Source organism: Leptonotus elevatus, chromosome 12 (genome assembly GCF_054856555.1).
Source record: "Leptonotus elevatus isolate MCC_2025b chromosome 12, RoL_Lele_1.0, whole genome shotgun sequence".
NCBI classification, from domain to species: Eukaryota; Metazoa; Chordata; class Actinopteri; order Syngnathiformes; family Syngnathidae; genus Leptonotus; species Leptonotus elevatus.
The window spans coordinates 10,504,334-10,526,725 of NC_141250.1; the positions used below are offsets into that span (position 1 = coordinate 10,504,334).

Here is a 22,392-nt window from a genome sequence, read left to right on the forward strand (position 1 = left end):
ATTGCCTATTGACAGTTTTAACAGATACATATATAGGCCTGTCTTCTTTGTTAATCAATTTGTTTAGTATAATTGAGTTGCATAATATTTCATTACAATACAGTTAGGCCTACATTTTTAACATTTTCTAATTGTTTTTAAACTTTTATTTAGGAGATTTAAAAAATAACGTATTTGTAATAAATTCTAATTTAATAAAAAGTGCAGTTTTTAAAATGGCCATAATTTAAATGTTGTGTTGATGTTCAAGCTATGTATATTTGTGAGTGGCTCTTAAACTGTAAACCCGAACAATTTCACAGAACTCCCCCCAACATTTGACAGACAACACAAAAATGTTTGAGTGACGTTTGTAAATTTAAGTTGATAAAAATAAAATCTGAGTTACCTAAGCCCTTCTGCACTGTGATGTCATTTTCAGTCCAAATCAAGTGGCAAAATAGCAGCCCCTGACTGAGAGGGATAAAAACAGGTGGATTTTTCTGTTTATTATTCCACAAACGCAATACAATGTTTAGACTAGTGGTAGCACATGGACCATAAAAGTTTTGATTTGGCCTTCTCTTGAACTCGTTTGGCGTGCACTTCCATCCAAAGAGTAGCGCTGTGGTCAACAACTAAGTTTTACTAGCTACCATACATTACTACCAGAAGAAGAAATGCTCGAGAAGTTCAATCCGGGATATTTTAAAACTCCAGTCCATCGTTTCCCGGGTTCAGTCAACGCCATTCCGAGTGGTGTGGAAAACCCACTCCACGTTTCACATCTCGCTCAGCGTCACTCAAGTTTCACTCCAGCGGTGTGCTTTTGTGTTGTCAGGCAGAAAGACACCAGACAACCGGGGCGGCGTGGGACCTGCTCACACACTCACATCATTTTTTCCCCCTCCCTTCGTCAGTCGTTTGTACAGTTAACCGTTTTCCAGTCATAATGTCGGTTGGGTGCGAGTCTGGATTCTCGAGCGAGGAGGTGTTAAACAGCCGCTTCCCTCTCCACCGGGCGTGCAGAGATGGAGATGTCGGCGCCTTGTGCTCCTTGCTTCAGACAACCGCGAACCCGGCTGACCTCACCGTGGAGGACACCTTCTACGGCTGGACGCCCATACACTGGGCAGCTCATTTCGGAAAGGTAGCTAGACAATTTGGAGGAGGTGCACCTTCATTTACATGTTGTTGCGTTTGTTTTCGGAGCTAGCGCGCGCGACGTATTTCCAGAGCGCGCCAAGCCGTCTCGGCCATTTCCTGCTGTTAGCCTCCTCGTCTGTTAGCTCATGAGGACTATAAGCCGCCATAGTAAACTGGAAGCAGACAATAGAGCGAATCGAGCGTGGTGACAGTTTGTTACACACGAATGCACTTTATTTTTCACAACTAGTCTTAATGATCATGAATGAGGACATGATAGATTTGTAGACTCTGGTTATCACTGGTGACATTAATTGGAGCGAGACCTACATACGATTGAGCTTAACTAAAGTAACTCTTAAGCCTCAGTTATACTGCTCCAATGTCAATAACCGGCTCGACATTAGTACAACTTTGACTATGTCACTAGTGAAATAATGTCTGTTTTGTGATAACGTTTAGCGTTCGGTTTTTAAAATAAACCTAGTGTGTTCAAGTGTGGTTATGGGAAGGGCGTGTTAATCCTGCCTGTGAATGATATCATTCATCTGGTCCATCAGGTCCTGGAAAAGATTCATTAAATAATTCTGCCTCAAACAAATGACTAACAAACATCCACTTCGCGTTCAGGTGCTTCCACAACCATTGTTACAACCGGACAGAATATTCACAACTCAAGATGATTCCACCGTCAATGGCAGGGAGACACCTCTTTAATATATATAAACAACTGTTGTTTTGTATCCCAAAAAAGGGATACCATTTGTAGTTGGGGTATGCCTTGAAGCATAAATACAGGTTTCCAGAGTCGTCACCAACACTCAGGCCAGTGTGGTGATCTATCTGGCTTGTAAGCATGGAGTGATGACACATTTTCCAGGGCAATCCTTTTTTGCAAGGAAATTGAAGACGTGCCAACTGAACCTACTATGCAAATAACCTCCAGATGAAGTGTTCCAACCATCTTTTTCTATCATCTGCTAGTGTAATTAATTAATTAAATGAATAATAATGCCAATGAACCTTTTGTGTCTTCCCAGTTGGAGTGTGTGATGCGTCTGGTACAAGTGGGGTGTGGCGTCAACATTATGACCTCCAAGTTTGCCCAGACGCCAACTCACATTTCAGCATTTGGAGGCCATCCCCAATGCTTGTTATGGCTCCTTCAAGCCGGCGCAGACATTAATAGACAGGTGCGAGATCAGATGAGTATGCGCACCAGACACTGGAGAGATCATGGAAAGTAAAGATCAGCCAACTTCATTAGGAAGTTCAAAAAACATGCGAGTCACAAGGAACCTGCTACTGTTTCTGCATTAGATAAACACTTTTATGACAGCTATGTTCCTACAGTGGTGATGTAACCTGAATATGTACATTAGTTGGAATGCATTGTAGTCTATCACTAACCTTGCTAAGGCAGTACTGAACTTATAATTGCATTTGATAATAAAAAAATAATTCGAGGCCGGAAACAGAAAACATTTAAATGAAAAAAGTTAGTATAGTGGTAACTGATGATGCCTTCTTGTGCCACGCAACCGGATCATTTCAAACATTTGTTTCCGTAATAGCATACTTGTCTAAGTTTTTTGTTTTTGTTTTACAAACTTAATAATAAGAGACCAGTTGCCTAGATTTAAAGTTTAGGTGTTACCATGATCTCGATAACTTGCACATCTACGCATGAAGACAAAAAAAATTAGTAAGAACATTTTTTGATATTGTGATAGTAAGTTAAAATGACTTTGGCAATTATACTATAGTAGTTTAACAATGTATTCAACTGAAAACGCATCCTGTGCTAAACTGGAGTGTGATGCTTCGGCTGCGATAATCATCAGCGCTGTTGACTCAGTCCAAACTACCGGTATGGTGTTGTTAGGCATGGTCTGATAATTGACTTCTGACATAACCATTACTGTTTCATGGGATACAATTGCAGCTCTGAAATGACCCTTGGTAAAGAAACACAGCAACAACAAAAAAACAATCCAGTTGAACACAGTCAATTTCATTCATACAGTCATTCATTTTCCAAAACGGCTTTTTAAACAAAACACAGTATTTCGTACAGAAGAAATGTGTACTGTGTTAAGTTTAAATAAATATAAATTTGAGCATTATGAGGATAAGCAGCTCTTATAATCGATGGATTGTTCTTCTGTGTTAGTTATTCTTAGTAAGTCACAGTGTCCCATCATTGGCGAGCTATTTTTAGAGTAAACCCAAGGCTACTCATGTTGTCCTTATGGCTAATTACAACCCTGCTGGCACCATCTTTTTAAAGGCCAAAGTACATTAACATTCAAATCAAGAGCAAAAAAGCATCTGTCTTTGCAGGGTTTCTTTCGCCATGCTAACTTCCTCCTCCGTGCATAACTCACTCCTCCCTTCCCCTCTCTGCTCACTGAGAAAAAGGGGGGGGGGGAGGGAGAGAAAAGTTAATTGGGGGGTAATTAACTTCAAAGTGGCGACTTTTTTTTACTCAACTCTGCACGCAGCCAATTGGAGCTCATTACTTGTGACAGCCACTATTAGTTGTTATTGAAACTGACTTTTTAAAAGCACTGTAAATCATCAAACCTGTAATCAACACATACCTAGTTTTGCAATAAAGAAAAACACGTCAGCGGTGCAATTTGTGGTTCTATGTGTAATTATTTGCTGCGATTGCTTAAGGCAACACTCAAACATATTAATCACCGTTTAAAGTCACCATCTCAAAATTAATTTAAGCGGGAGGGGGGGGAACATTCACATTTTGCTCTTACTTTTATTAACAAATCATCATGTGAATTGAGCTCAGCTTGGCTCAGCAATAAGTGAAATGAGCATTGTTGTGACGGGTTGAGCGCAGGCCGATCCCATCAGAGGACAATCACTTAATATGACGACGAGCCCTGCAGACTACTGTTGCCTCCCCAGTCTCCTTTCTCTTTACGCTTCTCTCAAAATGGAGTCACGTTGTTTTGCATGTTTTCCCCTGAATCGTTGATATCTTTTTGTGAATGCATTTACATGGTGGGATTATGTTTTATGCTCTGCTGCACTACTTATGAATAATTTAGATTAGTAGGTCACAATGACATAACACGCTTGCTGATGTCATGACACAGAGCGTGCAGACTTTTTATTTCTATTAACTGGTTGTTCTAGGCGTTTGCGGGCTAACTAGCCAGCTTAAAGCGGAGGATCTGTGTCATTTCCTGTCTGCTCAACAGTTGTACTAGACTGCCGTCAGCTAGCACCGCCTGGTATTTGCTCATGAGTCATTCGGTGTGTTTGTGTTTCTCTCTTGCTCACTCTCAACTGCATTCTTAATAATAATTGGCTACTGAAGGGCAGTGTTGAAGTCTGGGTGAAAAGTTCACGCGTTGCCTGCAGACTTCCACCCTGTTCATCACTCACACATGGAAAAAGTAATAGTGCATTGATTCAAATCCTCACGTGCATGTCATCCATACATTCATTACCAAAAGGAAGCTGATTGTCTATTGTCTTGACCACGCTTCTGCTTGCGAATGGTAATAGTTGTTGAAAAACAGGATGTTTGCTTTCAGTAGTTGTTGAAAAACATGGGTTGAGAGAATGACGTGTTAAAAAAATGTCAGAAAGTCAACTTTATACAGCCAAGATATTTGGCACTGAAACCAGAAATGTCGAGGCGCTCGCTCTTGTTCTATCTCGTCCAAACATGTGTTTAACCATGAGCTCGTCTTTTATCTGTCAGGACTATGTGGGCGAGACGCCCATCCACAAGGCTGCACGTGCGGGCAGTCTGGAGTGCATCAACGCTCTCCTGGTGCAGGGAGCAAAAGCTGAGTAAGTCCTGTGGTCAATGTTGTGAGCTCATCTCTTTCCCCACCCCATTTCTTCCTCCCCAACTGTGGACATGATGCCTTTACAAGGGCTCGCCACCGAAAGCTGAATTAGAACAGCGACGACGTTTACAGGGTAAGCTTTTTGAAAAATGCAAATGTTGACTAAAACTTAATTGTAAGAGCCCAGAGCGAAGTAGCCGAATGCGACTGAAGTGGACCGTCTCCAAAAAAAAGAAGAAAAAAGACAGTTGACGACTGGACAATTTTGTAAATGTGAACATAGCGTGATTATTGCCGCAGCAGTAATACCGTTTTGGAGGTTTGCGAATGTAAACAATTGGACGGATGGGTGCAGAAGCGCGTATATTTGGAGATGTCTTTGTGAGCTTTCCCACAATATCACAATAATTATCGTACCGTGACATAAGTACCGCAATAAAACCAAACCGTGAGCTTTAGATTTTGTTAAATCTCCTCTCATATTAACACATTCACTGCCAATGACGGCCAGACATCAAAGACCGACTTTAAGTGGGCTGGCCCTGAATGAGATACGACACTCTTAGTAGGAAAAGCAGGGTTTGCCTAATGAAAATGTAATTTCAGCCGCGATGGAATTGCAAGTTGCTGAGCCCTGCTCCGTGCACTCTGCATGCAATGATTTAAATTTACCACTGCAACTGCATGTTAAAAGGAAATTGTCACACAACTCTTTAAACATATGGGCATAATAAACTGCTAATGTAATGCGCAACATTGTGTCCAAACATGCTACCGCCGAGCATTCAGCAGCTCTCGTCCGTCATGCGAATTTAAAGCCGTAGTTTTCCGACAAAAGTTGCCCATGCTGCGTTGATGCTATTTCTTATTATGACCGTGAAAGCTTCAGTTTGGTGGCGTGCCCTTGAAAAGGTGATTCATTTTGTTCATCTTTGAAATTGTTGATTATCATTGTGACAATTCTCATCAAATTGCCCCTTGTGTGTGTCTACCAAGATTACAAATTGATGATTGTTTTTGTTTTCACTCAATTGACCCTTTTATGATCTAAGATAGCTAATAATAAAAGTTGATCCTTAACTTATCCTAACTGCTTTGAGCTCAAGTACAACCTTTTTTGGTCACTTGGAACACAAGGACAACTTGATGAAAATGTTGACAAACTGTTCTTAATATAGTAGATTATGTTGCATGATATTTGTTATATCTAGATTGTGTTTTTATTTAACGTTTGTTTTGGTTCATGTCTTACATACAGTTTTTATTATATGACCAAATGCACATTGCACTTCACTATAAAGTTTTTTTTTTATAACAAGCAAAGTTGCATTGCATTGTATGGAACTGCATAAACTCAAAAATAGCTAGCAATGCGTTAAAAATGAAGGGATCACAGTGGTCACACAAATAATTATATAATTAAATAGTACAATAATAATAAATAAAATGTAGTTAATATTAAGTGGTTCAACAGAATTATTAAAAAACAAACTCTGAAACAGGCACGGACAAAAAAAGATCAAACCTATTATTTTGTTCCACAACCTTAAAAAAAAGAAAAGAAAAGAGTATCTTCATCTTCTTCATTCAAACTTTTTTTTTTTTTGCTTTCAATGAGACCTCTGCACCTCTTTGCAGGGATTTTGGCCCACTCTTCATGAGCAAAGTGCTCCAGTTGTCTCAGGTTTGAAGGGTGTTTTCACCAAATTGCATGTTTCAGCTCCTTCCACAGATGTTCAGCAGGATTTAAATCAGGGCTCACAGATGGCCACTTCTAAATAGTCCAGTGTTTTGCTCTTTGCTTTTCTTGGGTATTCTGAGCTTTGTGTTTTGAGTTATTATCCTTTTGCATGCCCTGTGACTGAGACCAAGCTTTCTGACAATAGAGGCAGCACATCTCTCTCTTTCGAATACCTGGATAGTCTTTGAGATTTCACTGCACCCTGCACAGATTCCAGGCACCCTCTGTCAGATGTACCAAAGCAGCCCAAGAACCTAACAGAGGCTCCTCCACCTTTCACAGTGGTCTCGTTTGGCCAAAGGACATTCAATCATTTATTTTCAACAGTCTTGTCATCCTTGGTTGTCTCTCATGAAGTCCAATTCGGCTCAAACAACAATGGATAGTACGAGCTGACACGGGTTTGGCTTGACTTGGAGTTCACCTGGAAAGTTGTCCTGGGCCCTTTTATGTGAACATTTCTATTATTCGCCTCTTTAATTTGCCAGCCATTTTCAACATGCGTCCCAAGTGCTTGAGGCTCGGCTGCAGTCTCGTGGATTTTACATTTCAGACTTGTGTTGCAATTGCAGTAACACGAACATCATGCTGTTTGGAGAAGGTCTTACAGTATAGCCTTTACTTTTAACATGTTCATTTTCTTCTTTCTAATCTCCCGAGACAACACTCACCTTTGCTTCTTCTGGTCCATGCAGTGCGCACCACGCCACCAAACATCTTTTTAACTGACTGATTACAAGTTTGTGGACGCCTGGGAAGCTAATTAAAGGACACACCTTTTGTTGACCATTTTCCTATGGTCAAATTATTTACAATCTTTTCTTGGGGTGGCATCATTTTTGTCCAGGCCTGTTTCATGCGTTTGTTTTTTAAAATAATTCTGTTGAACCACAGTTCAAAAGCAATGTTTGATATTTATTGGTTGATTTTCATTAAATCTTTGATTTATTACTTTATTCATTCTTAACTTTTTATTTAGTTTGTCCACATGTGTAAAGTAAATGCCATGAACTAGCAATTTACTGTTATCTCAAGAAGTGTATAATCTTTAATAATCCAGAATAAAAAAAATCATAAATGACCAGTTTGGCTTTTTCGTACGTCTAACTATTCAGACAATAATGAGTCCATTTTATTTATAATAAGTTGTTTATTCCTGGCTCAAAGACCATATAAAGTGGAGAAATAAAATAATTATTAAAAACACCACCATAAGGAACGTTCATTTTAAGGTGATTTTTTTAAGAGATCTTAAGGTGATTTTAAAACTCCTACCTAACCCCGTCTTCTGCAGTGTAATTCTGCATTATTTGCTTTGAATATTTTATTCAGTTTCTAACCCCAAATAGCATATCTTACTGCCTATTTCCAGTTTATTTCCCTCCTTAGCTTATATTTGACTTGCAGTTTCATACTTTGCATTGGGCTGCGTGGCTAATTATTCTAATGCCATTTGACATTGTTGTGAGATCCAGAGCTTCCAGGGAGCTTTAAGATGTCACTCCCCTCACTACTACATTGTTTTATTTATTGATAATAATAAAAAAAAAAAATGCTTTAAAACAACGAGTCAGAGCAAAAATATTTGGAATCTTCCATATTGGAACTGACAAACCAAAATTTAATTTATAGGTGATGAGCCATAATTTAAGAAGAAGACAATTTGTTTTGATAAAACAACTTAAATGTATGCTATCCAGAATGGTAACTTAAAAAAAACAACAACATTTAATTCTGATCTTTAATTAATTCAGCATTTAACTCTGCATTGAAATGTGACTTTTCATGGCACATGAACCCCCTGGTTGGTTTGACTTCACCAAAATTGATCAGTGCTTGTGATGTGCATTTGGTTATTACCTGATGAGTAAATGTATAAGTGCTGAAAATGTTATTTTTTTCCCCCTTATAGATTAGATTGTCCCTGCTATAAAGTTTATTATTTTAAGTAGCAGGGAAATTTTGGAGGCACATTTAAGAGGGAGTCTAAGGTAAGCAAGTCAGGTGGGAATGAGGCTCATGACAAACCAATTAAAGTTTTAATTTCAGACTTAATAGTTGCACGTTTAGATATGTACATCAAACGTCTTAAACATCCACCGAAACCCACATAACATAAAAGTATGGTAAGTCTTTATAAAACAGCCCAGACACTGAATTAACCAATCTGGTATTTGCAAATCATTAACTGTACTTCGTATGACAGTGTTTTGCAACAGCAAACAATTGCACTGTCAGTCAAAATATGACAGCACATCCAGATCCAATTAAAAATAGACATGCTAACCCTGCTAATGAATATTGAATATCATGAACACAATATAAACATTCTCACACCATTCTAAGCCTTTACCTTTTATGAATTTCATTCAAAATACAGTGCCCAGATGGAGTTTCAACAACTCTACTTCTTGAGATGAATGTCAGTCCTGACTCCTTACATCTAATCAAGTGTTACTGTCTATCCTGCTATTCCATCTTCTTGGTAAACCAAAATGGAAAACCCCACGCAATTTTTAGTGGAAGCATGAAACAATTCAACATCTGCTACTTAATCACCACACCCGACCAGAAGAATATGACTGTGATTCCAAAGGAGATCCTCATCCTGCACAAAATGCCTTCATTGAAGACAAGAAAGTCTTACATTTGCATTGACTTGGTTGGATGCAGATTTTAAGGTCTTGACTTTCAGGCCTGTCTTCTGCTCCTCTTCTTGTGATTCAACATCCAAATGCTTCTATTTGATGCCTCAGAATCAGGACAGGAATGTTAAGACGAGTGGACGACTCATTTCTCGTCGTACCTGGCAGAACTGCTCGCATTAAATCGGCTGTTTGATTTCAGGATAGAACAGACAGTAAATTACTAATATAAAAAACGATGGAAAAATGATGGTGGAATCTAAACCTTAACTTATTCTTAGTGTTGTTCCGATACCATTCCCCCCACTCTTGATTCCGATACCCAGTTTTGCAGTATCGGCCGATTCAGATACCTAGGTTGTTGTTTTTTTCAACATGAAAAAGCTGCCCTCCCATTGGTTCAGAGCATTCAAGGACCAATAGGATATCCTGGCTTGGCATGCAGTGAACACGTCACATCAGTGAATGTTGTGCACAAGTAAAACACAAGATGCTGCATCCAAAGTCCTATATTAGCGTTGGAAATAATAGTATCGGCATGTTACTTGTTAGTACTTGCCGATGCCAATACCATTGTTTTTATTCAGCATCTGGGCCTCTGCCGATATCTGTATCGGAACAACACTAATTATTCTTAAAATGTAATGTTCTCTAACATAGTCATGTCCAAAAATTCTACATGCATGACATTTCTAGTTTGTTGGCTAACTTTATAACTTAATAATACTGATGACCCTTGACCCCAAAGAGACTTAACATTCTTATCATTTTTAGTTAAATTTGTCATGAGCCTTGGGAAGTGGAAAAGCAGCCCGTTAGACAGCTAGCAGGAGGCAGGATGCTGTGAGGGAAGAGTGCAGACACTGAATATTAGAACAGCTGAGCGATTAGGGGTTGTTAGCGTTAGCGTTGCTAAGCATCATGTACTCACCTATTAACTGTGTAATGGTAACCATCATCCTGTGCAATGGTTATTTATTTATTCACTGTTATATCACTGTTGTCAAATATTTTAACGTCATGCCAAGAAATGTCTTAATTTTGTTATGTCACACTTTTAACCTGATACAATATCCTGTAATCCTTTGTCACCTTTTCCTTTATGAAAGTGACAATAAGTGACAAGAAAAAGACAAAACGTTTGCTCACCTGCTAAAACAGAATCGTACATCTTAATTGTTTTGCAGCCATTGAGTTGGAAATGACTTGGTTTTTTCAAGTAATCCTAGAAAGGGGGAGAATAGACACTGCTGAGTCTGCCCCGTTCCCTGGGATAGCCGCACTGTTGTGGCATTGAGTGTTCTCACTATCGCTTCCTATCTACACACTGGCAAACTGTTGAGGTATTTCTTGCGGTGATTGGTTTTAATGCTAGGTTTTGATGTCAATGAATCACAACTGAAACTTTTAGACCTGCATGCTTTGCTTATTACCCATGATTGTTCTTATATCTAGCTTTTGTCTTTATTTTTAGCTTATTTTTATTCAAACTTTATTTTTGTCAACTAACCACTAGGAGCCCTTTATATGGACAGGTTTAATCACGTGAGTCCCATGTCAAAGCACTAGCATGATTATAGGCTGCCTCTGGGAGGTTAGACGATTAGTTAGCGAAGACATACAGTACATAGGATTGAAAAGCAAAGCATACCAGGCATTTAAAAAGAATTAACGCTTCCTTTTTATAACATAAACCAAACAATTGGATCGGAGCACGTTGAAGATGTCATGTCTCACCAAAGGAATACTTGGCTTTTTTTTTTCTTTGGGGTGTACAAATTAAAATTTCGTTTTGATAGAAATTTGTCTTGTGAAGCACCAAGAGAACCCATGCATATATTTTGATTGCATTCAAACATTCCAATTAGATTCTAGTCAAGTTTCACTTTATTTTGCACCTTCCAAAAAGACATCATGCATTGTGATACAATTGACAGACACTACACATGAATTAATGATAGATAACACAACAATCAAGAAGCCCTTTGCTAAGAAATCATATGTTTGCTTTGCCATAGCATACTCATTTGTACTCTTGCCAATCAATAATACATGTATTTTACCACTCCGATCCAAGTAAGTAAACTTTTCACATTTTCTCTGGATTATTGATGAATTTATAACCACTGGTAATTAGTGTCTTCAGTCAATTTCTGACAGAAAATGTTTTCTTTTTGTTTGGAGCTATGAATCCGATTGATAAATCAACAGAACAGCACTACTCCTTATAGGGAGCGCTGGAGCACGGTGTTTAAAATCGCGCTGCTGGATTAGCGCTGAAGGCCTTAGTTGGAAATGAGTTGAGGCTACAAGCTGACGTCACAACACACATAGTCGAATCGCTACACTTTCACCCCTTTTAAAGGGTCAAATGAGGATTTATTCCTGACTGTGGTTATCTGGGGGCTTTAAACCACCAATACGTGGTTAATAATACATAGTTGTATTCCTTGGCGTGAGACTAGTACATTTACATGACCGCAAAACATACCGGTAATACAAATGATCTGATTTGATTATCGTGTTGGAAGCATTAATTTGAATGGGGGCGGGTGATGTGCAACAAGTTATTGTGTGATTTTTATTATTTATTTTGTATGTTTTGACAGTGTTAAGATCCTTAATGTGCACTATTTCTCTAAAGGTTTTTTTTTTGACACGAGTTGATTGAAATGGCTAGAAGTCGTCACTTTGTGGAAGCCGATGCCACTTGCTTACAGTAAAACTATACAGTTTGATTTAAAACATGCTTGAACACAAGTGAAATCAAAGGCCTTTTAGAACTTCTGTGGGATGATATCATTCCTACATGAAATGGTGCCTCTCACGTAGAGCTGCATCCTGGCTCTTTTCCAGAAGCACCATTTAGTTAACAAAGACCTTTCTGTTTGCGCTGAGAACACATTATACTTTGTGATGACAGTGACACAAACAAGTGCAGTATTGTTTTGTAAATGGAGAGTTCCATTCATTAATCTAGAAGAGATCCATCTCTCAGCTTTATCCCCCCCCCCCACCCCCCGTCAATTAAGGGAAAAAATCTTTGTCTGTAACAACTATATTCCATTGGCTTTGGATAGTTTTGGAATAATGATAGTTGATAGGTAAAGGTTTTACTGTCAAGTAACATCGATTCCACAAAAGACGAAGAGCCAGTCCCAGCACTGTTTGCTCGATCATTTCTCATATTCTAAAAGTCTGCTGCAAAGAGGCGCGATTAACACAAGTGTGAACAACGCACGCACAAGCACGGACACGCATGCTTATGTTTTTCTGGCCAATCTTCAGCCAAGACCAAGACTTTCACCTTGAACGTCTACGTTGACTTGTTGTCGAAGATACTTTAATTTTGCAGTTACTTTCATCTGACTTACCCTGCAAAGTCTTTTTTACTCTCCTCATCCTCAGGATCTTGGACTTATCATGGAGCAATTCTGAAATCCTACCTTGTCGGCTTTGGACACATCATTGTCATTTTTAACAAATATCATAATCTTAGGTATGTTCTTCTACCATCTACCTTACAGACGTAAAACTTCACATACTCTCTTTTCTGGTGCGATCCATACTTGAAAACTTGCACACCTTTGGATTTGAAGGAGATCTTGTCCTTTCCCAAGTTAGCTTTTCTTGCATTTCAAGAACTTTGCACACAGTCTTTTCTTGATCATATGACACATGACCGTCTGCTCACCTGTTGTGGATCCTTTCAGGCACACGTAAAAATGACAATGCATCACTTCCATTGTTTTAATCCCGTCTCTTGGCCAGCAGACCTATTTTTTTCTTCTGAATAATTTGGAACCATTCAATTCAATCAAAAGATGATGCAAATGATCCAAAAGGGATCCATCATCATCTGTCATGATGATGACAAAGGCAATTTATTTCATTGTTGTACATGTCTGTGAGTGTTTGCTTCATAAGTCTGTCTGTTCGTATGTATGTGAGTGTGAGAGAGCGGGTGTATGTGTGTCCTGTTTTTATTTATTTATTTGTGTTTCAAGAAAACATGCCGTAAGTCCCGCTGACACTCAACATTTCCCGTTGTGCAGTGTGAGGAATGCCAGTGGGCTGACCGCCGCTGATCTGGCCCACGCGCAGGGCTTTCAGGAGTGCGCCGAGCTTCTCTCCAATGCCCAGAACTTCCAACAAAACATGGCTCAGTTCCATAACGGGGCCTTTCTTAATAGCAGCAGCCAGAATGGGGGCCACACTCACCCCACTATCCACAGCCGCAGCTTCTTCAAGGGCATACCCAACAGAAAGAGGTCATTCGATGACCAGGAAATCAACCCAGTGAAGAAGGCGAGACCAAACGGTAAGTCATTTGTGCCACAATTTAAAAATGGATTGTGGCTCTGTAAAGAGGAGGGGCTTGTATTCCTTATCATCTTGGCAAGTGTTAATGGACAAATTACATATACACAGCCAATGTGCGCCTGACTTAAGGGGGAACTCAACCCAAATATGTTTTTGGGGAGAATAATAGGTTATTTGCAGCCCCACTAGTCTAAATAATGGTATTCTGGTTAATATTGCGTTAGTGGAATATGAGTCAAGCAGCAAAATCCACCCGTTTTTGTCCACCTCAGGGGGCAGCCATTTTGCCACTTGATGTCAACTGAACATGACATCAATGTTGCTCAGGGCTCAGGTAACAACCAATCACAGCGCAGGCGCAGCTTCAGAAAATGGTTGTTGCCTGAGCCCTGAGCAACTATAATGTCATCTTCAGTCGACAGTAAGTGGCAAAATGGCCGCCCACTGAGATGGATAAAAAACGTCTGGTTTTTGCTTCATTTATTCTAAAAATGTAATATTAATCAGAATGTCGTGTTTAGACTAGTGAGGTCACATATAACATATTATGTCAAGAAATGTTTATGGTTGACTTCTACTTTAATGAAAATAAACTGGTCAATGATGTAATACAACTAGAAGTTTACCAAAACATCACACACAGAGTGAATAAAGAACTACAAGCTAAATGAAAACTAGAACAGAAGAACATTATTGGGCAAATGATATTGAGCATTTTGAAAAATAGTGGCCTTGACCTTTTTAAAGAATGATATAGAGCCGATAGATCAATTTAAAACTGTTAACATCAATGAACTATTTAAATTTTAAATTAACTAAGTTTATTTACTGTAGAAAACAATAGGGAGCTATTTACTAGTTTCAGATTTTATGTGTATTGAATAAGATTTAAAAAAAAAAGAATCTTAAAAATTGTTGAATAAAAATATGCTTTTAAAATAAGCAAAGTTAAGAGTTGAAGTTTTTTTTTTTTAAATACCAATATTTTCAAATTTTATGAAAATAAACAGTTCGAGTCAGTGACCAGTGGAGTAATTCTGAGCTACTAGTGGATAAGTCAACATGTCCAAACCAACTAAACTGTGTCAACTTTTTGTTTTTCCTTGTAATTTTGGTATCGCTTTCTTGCGCGTTATTACTGATCTCAGTCAACACTTATGTAGTTGCTTGTGTGCATTTTAGATGTTTGCACGTGTGGATTGTTTAATAAAAGTAAAGGCAGAATTTTGGGCCCTTGAAAATAGATACTGATAGAAGGAAATCAGACAAAATCAAATGCAGCCATTAGTACTTGTTCAACTTTATTTAATATACAGTCACCAGTCAATGGGATACACTGGATTCATCGATTGATTTTGAGTTACTTGATCAGGCTAATATTTAACACTTAAAAAAAAAAAATGTTTTTTGGTCTTCAAGCAGTACAGCACATTGAAGAACAAGAGTTTCTACTCGACAGCAACCAGCAGAGGGTACTATTGTTTCAGGTTCAGCTAGTGACGGCCTTTACGGGTTGGCATAGAAATCTGATATTACTGAACAAAATGATGAATTTGCCATTCATAGATTACGGAAATAGTTGAATAGCCAGTCCTTAGAACACAAGGTAGACCAAATTTAATGAGACACACGAAAGTCCAGTGGCAGAAATTATATTGCGTGTTCATATAATTTATTTGATCCCTCGTGTAGCTACAGAAGCTTAACTTAACTGTATTGAATTATGCTCACTGAATTAATTAGACTGTAAAGAAACAACTTAATTCCTTTATTGGTCTTTTTTTCTTCTTCTTTTTTTTTCAAGTTCTGGGCATGCCGTTTGAACTGCAGAACGGCAACGGGCCACTGGTTGGTGCTGGAGAGACCCCAATGGAAAGCATGGAGTTGGCGTCAACTGTGAGCTCAGGTGGGCCAGGACCCTTTGCATTGGGGCTGAATGGGGTGGCGCCAGCCAACGGGCCGGGGCCCATGGATCAGTGGGACGACCAGGGGGGACGGGCCATTCCCGGCCCCACAGCTAAAGAGCTGGAGGTCTTCAATGTGGCATCCATGCAGACTCCATGTCGCTGCACCAACTCGTATGCTTATTTGTAGAGGGACAGTGAGCGTATGCGTGTCTGTTTTTGCGTGTGGTGGCACAATCGAATAGCTTTTGTTTTGTATATATTTTGCTCTTGTTAAACTATGGTTTATGGTAATTGTTTGCGTCTTACATGGATAAAGTCAAATATTAGAAAGGTGTGTAGCAGTGTGCGTAAGCTTTTCTACTCTCTTATGTACTTGATTCCAATCAAAATTATACTTAAAGCATTAGTCCAGTCATACTGGCAATTTAATAGGTTTATTGTAATAATATACTTATTTTGCAAATTTTTATAGGACATTTACAGAAAACAAAATGATTTGTAGTTTCCCGTCTAATTGGTTGAACAGTGCAAAAAGAGTACTGGTCTTGTTTTGTCGTCTTTATAACAATTGAAATGACTATTGCTGCACACCATAGTCAACTATCAGTTTTACTGTTGTATGCTTGTTTGTTGTGGCTAAAGCTAAACATGTTGAGAAATGTACATTAATTTACAACTTTTAAGGGAAACTTGAGTTTTATTATTAGCCTTGTGACACAATACATTTTAAATTGGGGTTATATGGTTTAATTTAGCATCGTGACTCCGTCCTTCCTCTTTTTTTTTTGCCGGATCTGCTGTAGAACATTCCTTGTAGATTTGCCTTTAATGAAAACATGACAACATCGAGGTATTAACTGCCCTTAGTTAATAGTCTGTTAAATCATTTAAAACTGCCAAAGCAAATTCCAACATGAATGTAGTTCCTAGGAGTATAAATCAATCAAAGGGCAGTTTTTCTACTGGCTTTTACAATTTGTTGATGGAACAAATTAAGACTTAGTACAGTTACTTCAAAAGTCGACTACGATTTATTACTTGACGCTGGTCGGACTTAATTTTCCTGATAATGTTCGTCAAACTCCCAAATATCTAAGCATTTATGACATTCGACTTTGAAGGTACCAGTGTACTCCATTTACTTTTCTTTTCTTTTTTAGAATTGCTGCTCAAGTATGATGAATGTTTACTGTTACCATATTACATGTTCTGCAATGTTCATTTAAAAAAGGAAAAAGTTTAAAGCAGGTAATTGTATAATATGTTAGTTAGCTGGCTAAGAAAGTTTGTATGGTTTGCTAAGGGGGATGAAAAAAAAAAAGCCTTATTACTTGAGCTGATATGTGCTTTCTTTCCTTATTGCATTTAAATTAGTATGGGATTTTGTGTGTGTTTTAGTATATGAAAGTTACAGGTGATCTGTGAGTGTGTCACTTTTGAGCAAATGTTAGCTTTGTAATTAATGATGTCAAATCATTAAATGTTTAACAATTTTATAAACTGCTTTTCTTTTCTTTATTTCAGTCGTGAATTGATGGTAGAAGTTGTTAACATCTTGTTCTGACTTGGAGCGCACCAGTAGAAGATTATATTTCAAAAAATGTGAACCTTCCGTCGTAGTGGCACCTTGGAAAGTAGTTCAGTGTGTCATCCAGCATGCATAAATCAGGTTGTGGCCTATTTAGAAGCCGGTTTGGCCTTGTGACTTGCGATAATGTCAGCATCTTTCACAATTTATTGATCACACTTCCACATGCCTGGTGAAACATTTCAACGTTTGTAGAGGACTTCAATGACCGAGATATTTTGAACAGGTTACCATTCGCCAATGATTTATTTGCACATGCTTTTGACTATTTGTCTTCTCCCTCCCAGTGTCAGTGGGCATTTCCTCACTTGGTCACTGTCAACCGCAGCTTCCCTGCGAGTGCGATTCTGCTGCAGTCTACAGGGGGTCGCCCGAAATCAGCCAAGTGGAGCACCAGAAGTCTGTTAAAGCGGAGCAGTTGTATGACCACACATTCTTCAGCACCATGCTCCTCTACCATGGAGCCTAAAGTCAGATGAACAACAAGCTGTTAGCCTAACATTTCTTTTTTTTTTTAATTTGCCTTAAAAGCCATTGAGTGGTGGGCTGCTAGTTAATTATATAATTTCCTGTTGTGAAGGGCAGGCCCAGTGTGGCAGTTTTTCTTCTTGTATGTGACGTTTGAAAGAAGTGATTCCTAGTTTCGGTTGTTAACGTAATTGTTGTTTGTAACCTTACGTCTTCTAAAGTAAGCAACTTTATTAAAGCATTGCCAATGTCTAAAATGATTCAGTTTGTTTTGTGTGAAAGAGTATTAGAGGCCAAAAAAGAAATAGTTCATCATTTAACAGTCACACAGTATTATAAGACAAAAGCAATAATCAATTGTAAAAGCTATGAGGAAAAATCTGACATTTATTAACTAATCAAATTGCAACATTTTTATTAATGGAAGTTGTTATATTACAACTTATTTCTTGCAAATATTACAACTTCTCTCCGCCCACCTTCTAAAGATGTATTTCAATAATTACTTTTAGCATATTGTAGGAAAATTGCAGCTTTTCTGTTAATATTCCTTGTTAGATTTTTTCTCCACTTTCTGTTATGTGGTAAAATTTATGTCACATATAACTTAAAGCGTCTTGCAAAACAAGTTTAATTTATCTTCGTGCTAATGTCCTTTAGCTAATTTTCTTTGCATTCTCGGAATGGGTCATGTTTGGGACAGGCGGGTAGCTATAGAGGGTACACTACTTGTATTCTGTTTCACTTCTCCAGTGGATAGTCTATTTTCTTTTGTTCCGCTAATAAGTAATTTGTACGCAGCTCGGTTCATGAAAGCCTGCCCAGACTGCGTCTTTAAATAGAGCGGAAGGGGCTGGCACACCCGGGCTCACGTGTTTGGCCCCCGCAGCGTCGGTGCTCGAAGCCCGGTCACCTGTCAAGTTCAGGCCCGACCTTCACCACCACAGCGCGGCACAAAGAGTACGTCATTGTGGCCGCGCCCCGTCGCACGCTACCACTTTGCTGAAATAGGGGAGTGAAGAATCGTTTCGTCAAATAAACTGAATTGTTGATGTCTTTAGTTTGAGTTGTGGAAACCCACGAAGATGTGACGGATAACAGGAAAGTTGCGATATTTACTGCATGTAGGTTTAGTGCGGAGATACTTATGACGGTTATGTGTTTAGTATTTCTCCACCCCCCTCAATTCATTCACATGGTATCTGCCATTTAAATGGGCTGGGCTAACCAGACCGGATTATCAAAAAACGACAGGAACGCAAACTTCGAGGCGGGCCAACTAGGATGTTATCAGATAAACGTCAGCGGCATTAATTAAAAACACCAAAACACAAGCGATAATACGAATTAAATAGGCAGTTCTATAAATTGGACCATGTCCACACCGGCTCGAAGGAGACTCATGAGAGATTTTAAGCGGTGAGTTGCTTGTTTGCATGTAGCCCGCAATTATTTGTCAAAAAAACGGCTCGCAGCGAGAACAAATCCGGTCGAAAAGCTACCAGACGTAATATGAATGTGTAAAATGTATTAAATCTTATGTTCAACAAGGCAGGGAATAAATTCAGAAAACAACACGTTAGCCTTCTGCATGTATCCAAGTTTCGAACGAGCTAATGTTTAGCCAGTGGTAAGCAAGACTTAAATTGTTCGACAAGTATTTTGTAACCTAGCTATGTCATAATTTGCGTGTCCTTTCGTTGCGAACGCTTAACGTTTGTTTGATAAGTAAACAAATGGTCAATGGCGGAAGTTGTCCATGGAATGCGGATCGTTTTACCTTTTCCTTTTTATTTCCAATTCATAATAACTATAAAGCATTTCATACACTTTTAGGTGCTCAAGTATGTACATGAACTTATAATGACACTAACCACTCACTTGCCACTATATTAAGTGCATGAGGAAGGAATTTAATTAGCACTGGTGTCTCTAAAAAGGAGTTGTTGTTTTTTTTGTTTTACAGGCTACAAGAGGACCCCCCAGCTGGTGTCAGTGGAGCCCCATCTGAAAACAACATTATGGCGTGGAATGCAGTCATTTTTGGGTAAGACATAATCTATTGAATACATCGGTACTTTGATTTAGGACGTCAATTTGTTCTGTACCTGGCTTGTAACTCATTTTACTCATACAGTGGTTCCTCGATTTACAAATGACCTGACTTGTGAGTTTTAAAGGTACGAGCCGTCGTTCGGCCAATTCAATGCTGTGTTTTTTTTCAAAACAAAAGCTCATCCTAAGTTACTCCTCATTTTATTGGTCAGGCGTCACCGGTGCCTGACTTTTCCCACCCCACATTTCACTCGAGTGGCGGCACATTTTAAGCTAACTTCTAAATGAAATTTGGGCTAACAACAAAAAGCAAAAAAAATCTACCAAGCAACAGCTTCGAACTTGAAAACCTGGCAAGTTGGGGCACTTGTAAATTAAGGTACTGGTCGATGTCTTGTCTTCTCTTAAGCCTAAAATAATGACCTTTTTAATACTCAATTATCTTATGTTTCAGCCCTGAAGGAACTCCATTTGAAGATGGTAGGTATTTTGATTTCATGGGCAACGACTGACGCCTTCAAGTTTGTTTCATAAATGATTACGACACATGACAACTCCATTGTTGTCTGTTTTTGCGCACAGGTACATTTAAACTCATTGTCGAGTTCACAGAAGAATACCCCAACAAACCTCCCACAGTGCGTTTTGTGTCAAAGATGTTTCATCCTAATGGTAAGAATGTCGCTCGGCTCGTTGCATGATTGTCGCGCACATGTTTGTACAAAGTATTAGGACCACGCTAACAAAGAAAAAATGCTGCATTAATAAAGAAGAATTAAGTCACTGTTTCATTTGAAGAAAAAAAAACACAATTTCACAAGAACCTATTAATAGAAAATGCAGTAAGTAGTATTAAAGGGAGAAAAGCAGTAGTTTTAGGATTTATTTATTATTATTAATTTTTTTTAGGAGAATATACTGTAACTTTTAGGAAGCAAAGTAGAATTACCACGTTAAAGTGATATTTCAAGAAAATGCTTTCTTTTCTCTGCTTGTAAGTTTTCCCCCAAAATTAAAAAATTAAATACGATTGCAATCATAAAAGTATTTAAGATGAGTAGTGTTGAGAATGTTCTCATTTGTGGACTCAGTTTTTTTTTGGTACATAATATTATCTCATTAGAATACGTCAGGGACGACAGCCTTTTGTGTTTGTGAGAATTTTGATGATCAACACATTAAAATTGACACTTTATTCTTACGTGTTATAATAGTTTTTTAAAATGAATTTTATAACGTTTTCCCCCGTAAATTGCAACTTTCTCATTAAGATTACTTTAGTAAAAAAAGCTAACTTTTTGTTTCAAACTAAAACTTTATTGTCCATGATTTTACAGTTGTTTTTTTGGTCCCCTCTTCAGATATTGTCTTTTTGCCATTAGGACTCTTTGTTGAAACATAGCTTTATACTCGTAGAATTACATTTTGGCGAAAAATATTGACCGTAATTTTGCAATTTTGAGATTTTTCTGAAAAAACATTTACTTTTGAACATTATGACTTGACTTTAATTTTAGACTTTTATCCAGGGAAAACTCTCTTGTAGCAATATGGCAGTTTGCTTTCAGTATTAGTTTTATTCTTGTGACGTGGCACATTTCTTTTCTTGTATTTTAGCTATTTTTGTCTTTTCACTGAGGCCCTAATACTCCCTGTGTATATGTAAGGAAACAACGGAAGTGATATTTATATACTGTATCCATTGTCCTTCATCTCCCCTTACAGTCTATGCAGATGGTAGTATTTGTTTGGACATCCTCCAAAATCGATGGAGCCCCACTTACGATGTGTCTTCTATCCTTACGTCCATCCAGGTAAACAATAAGAGATGTGATATTTTCTTGGCAACACATGACCTGACACGTTCAAAGTGAACCAAATATAAATGCCTGCCTGTGATGTTTGTCTTGCAGTCTTTGCTGGATGAGCCCAACCCCAACAGTCCGGCCAACAGTCAGGCAGCTCAGCTGTACCAGGAGAACAAGCGCGAGTACGAGAAGAGAGTTTCGGCCATCGTAGAACGAAGCTGGCGAGATAGTTGACCTGGTTGGGGGTCTGTGCGGAACGCTAGAGTGGAGAACCTTCTTAATCTCCTCTCACCTTTTCGTTTTTTTATTTTTAACATTGTATGCACTTTACCTTCAATGTCCCATCATAGGATTTTATTTTTACTTGCCTGCCAAGAGGGAATTGTTTTCTGCCGCCCGTGTTCCCAGCAGCATTTGTGCTGAATCTTGCCTTGTTTGTCGGCCACCAACTTTCTTTGATCATGTATAACGTTTCAGGTGCTTCGCCGATCACGTCATTTTTCACCGAGAAGTTTGCCGTTGTGGACTCTCAATATTGTTACACTATCGCTCCGTTGTGCTGTGAATCATTTGTTGCATGAGCAAACCTTACCTCCTCCCTCTTCAATACTCTTGTATATAAGAAACATGCATCTGAATATATGTACAGATTTTGCACTGGTTGTCTCTCATGTCGTTTTTCCCCCAACATTTGTACATACAAACCAACCGAACAAAAAACATTTAGGCATATTATTTAGGGCACTTGCATTGTTGCATTTAAAATAGATGCATGATGACCTTCTGGTGTAATTCTTTGCCTGCCTAAATTTAGTCTGTTACCTTTATTTTGTCATGTTTCAACATTAGCACAATTAGTTTAGTTATAAGGGTTAAATGTTTGAGGCAATTTATTTATTTTTAAATAT

At 38.5% G+C, this 22,392-nt stretch overlaps 2 protein-coding genes across 4 annotated transcripts; both read left to right on the plus strand.

Moving 5' to 3' along the window:
• The first annotated feature begins 769 nt into the window (after positions 1-769).
• ankrd10b (ankyrin repeat domain 10b) lies at positions 770-17,881 on the plus strand. Of its 3 annotated transcripts, XM_086090967.1 has the most exons (6): positions 773-1,129; positions 2,166-2,318; positions 4,859-4,950; positions 13,391-13,656; positions 15,463-15,564; positions 17,441-17,881. In XM_086090967.1, exons 1-6 carry the CDS (start codon positions 932-934, stop codon positions 17,620-17,622), a joined length of 993 nt encoding a protein of 330 aa, XP_085947093.1. In that variant the 5' UTR covers positions 773-931; the 3' UTR covers positions 17,623-17,881. The 3 variants fall into 3 exon arrangements, with proteins under 3 accessions (XP_085947094.1, XP_085947093.1, XP_085947092.1); XM_086090968.1 differs by lacking the exon at positions 17,441-17,881 and having other exon boundaries at positions 770-1,129; positions 13,343-13,656; positions 15,463-17,065; XM_086090966.1 differs by lacking the exon at positions 17,441-17,881 and having other exon boundaries at positions 774-1,129; positions 15,463-17,065.
• A 980-nt stretch (positions 17,882-18,861) lies between these two features.
• Positions 18,862-22,141, plus strand: ube2al (ubiquitin conjugating enzyme E2 A, like). The gene is made up of 6 exons (XM_086091034.1): positions 18,862-19,040; positions 19,588-19,668; positions 20,131-20,156; positions 20,259-20,348; positions 21,402-21,490; positions 21,590-22,141. Exons 1-6 carry the CDS (start codon positions 18,997-18,999, stop codon positions 21,716-21,718), a joined length of 459 nt encoding a protein of 152 aa, XP_085947160.1. The 5' UTR covers positions 18,862-18,996; the 3' UTR covers positions 21,719-22,141.
• Positions 22,142-22,392: the final 251 nt, after the last annotated feature.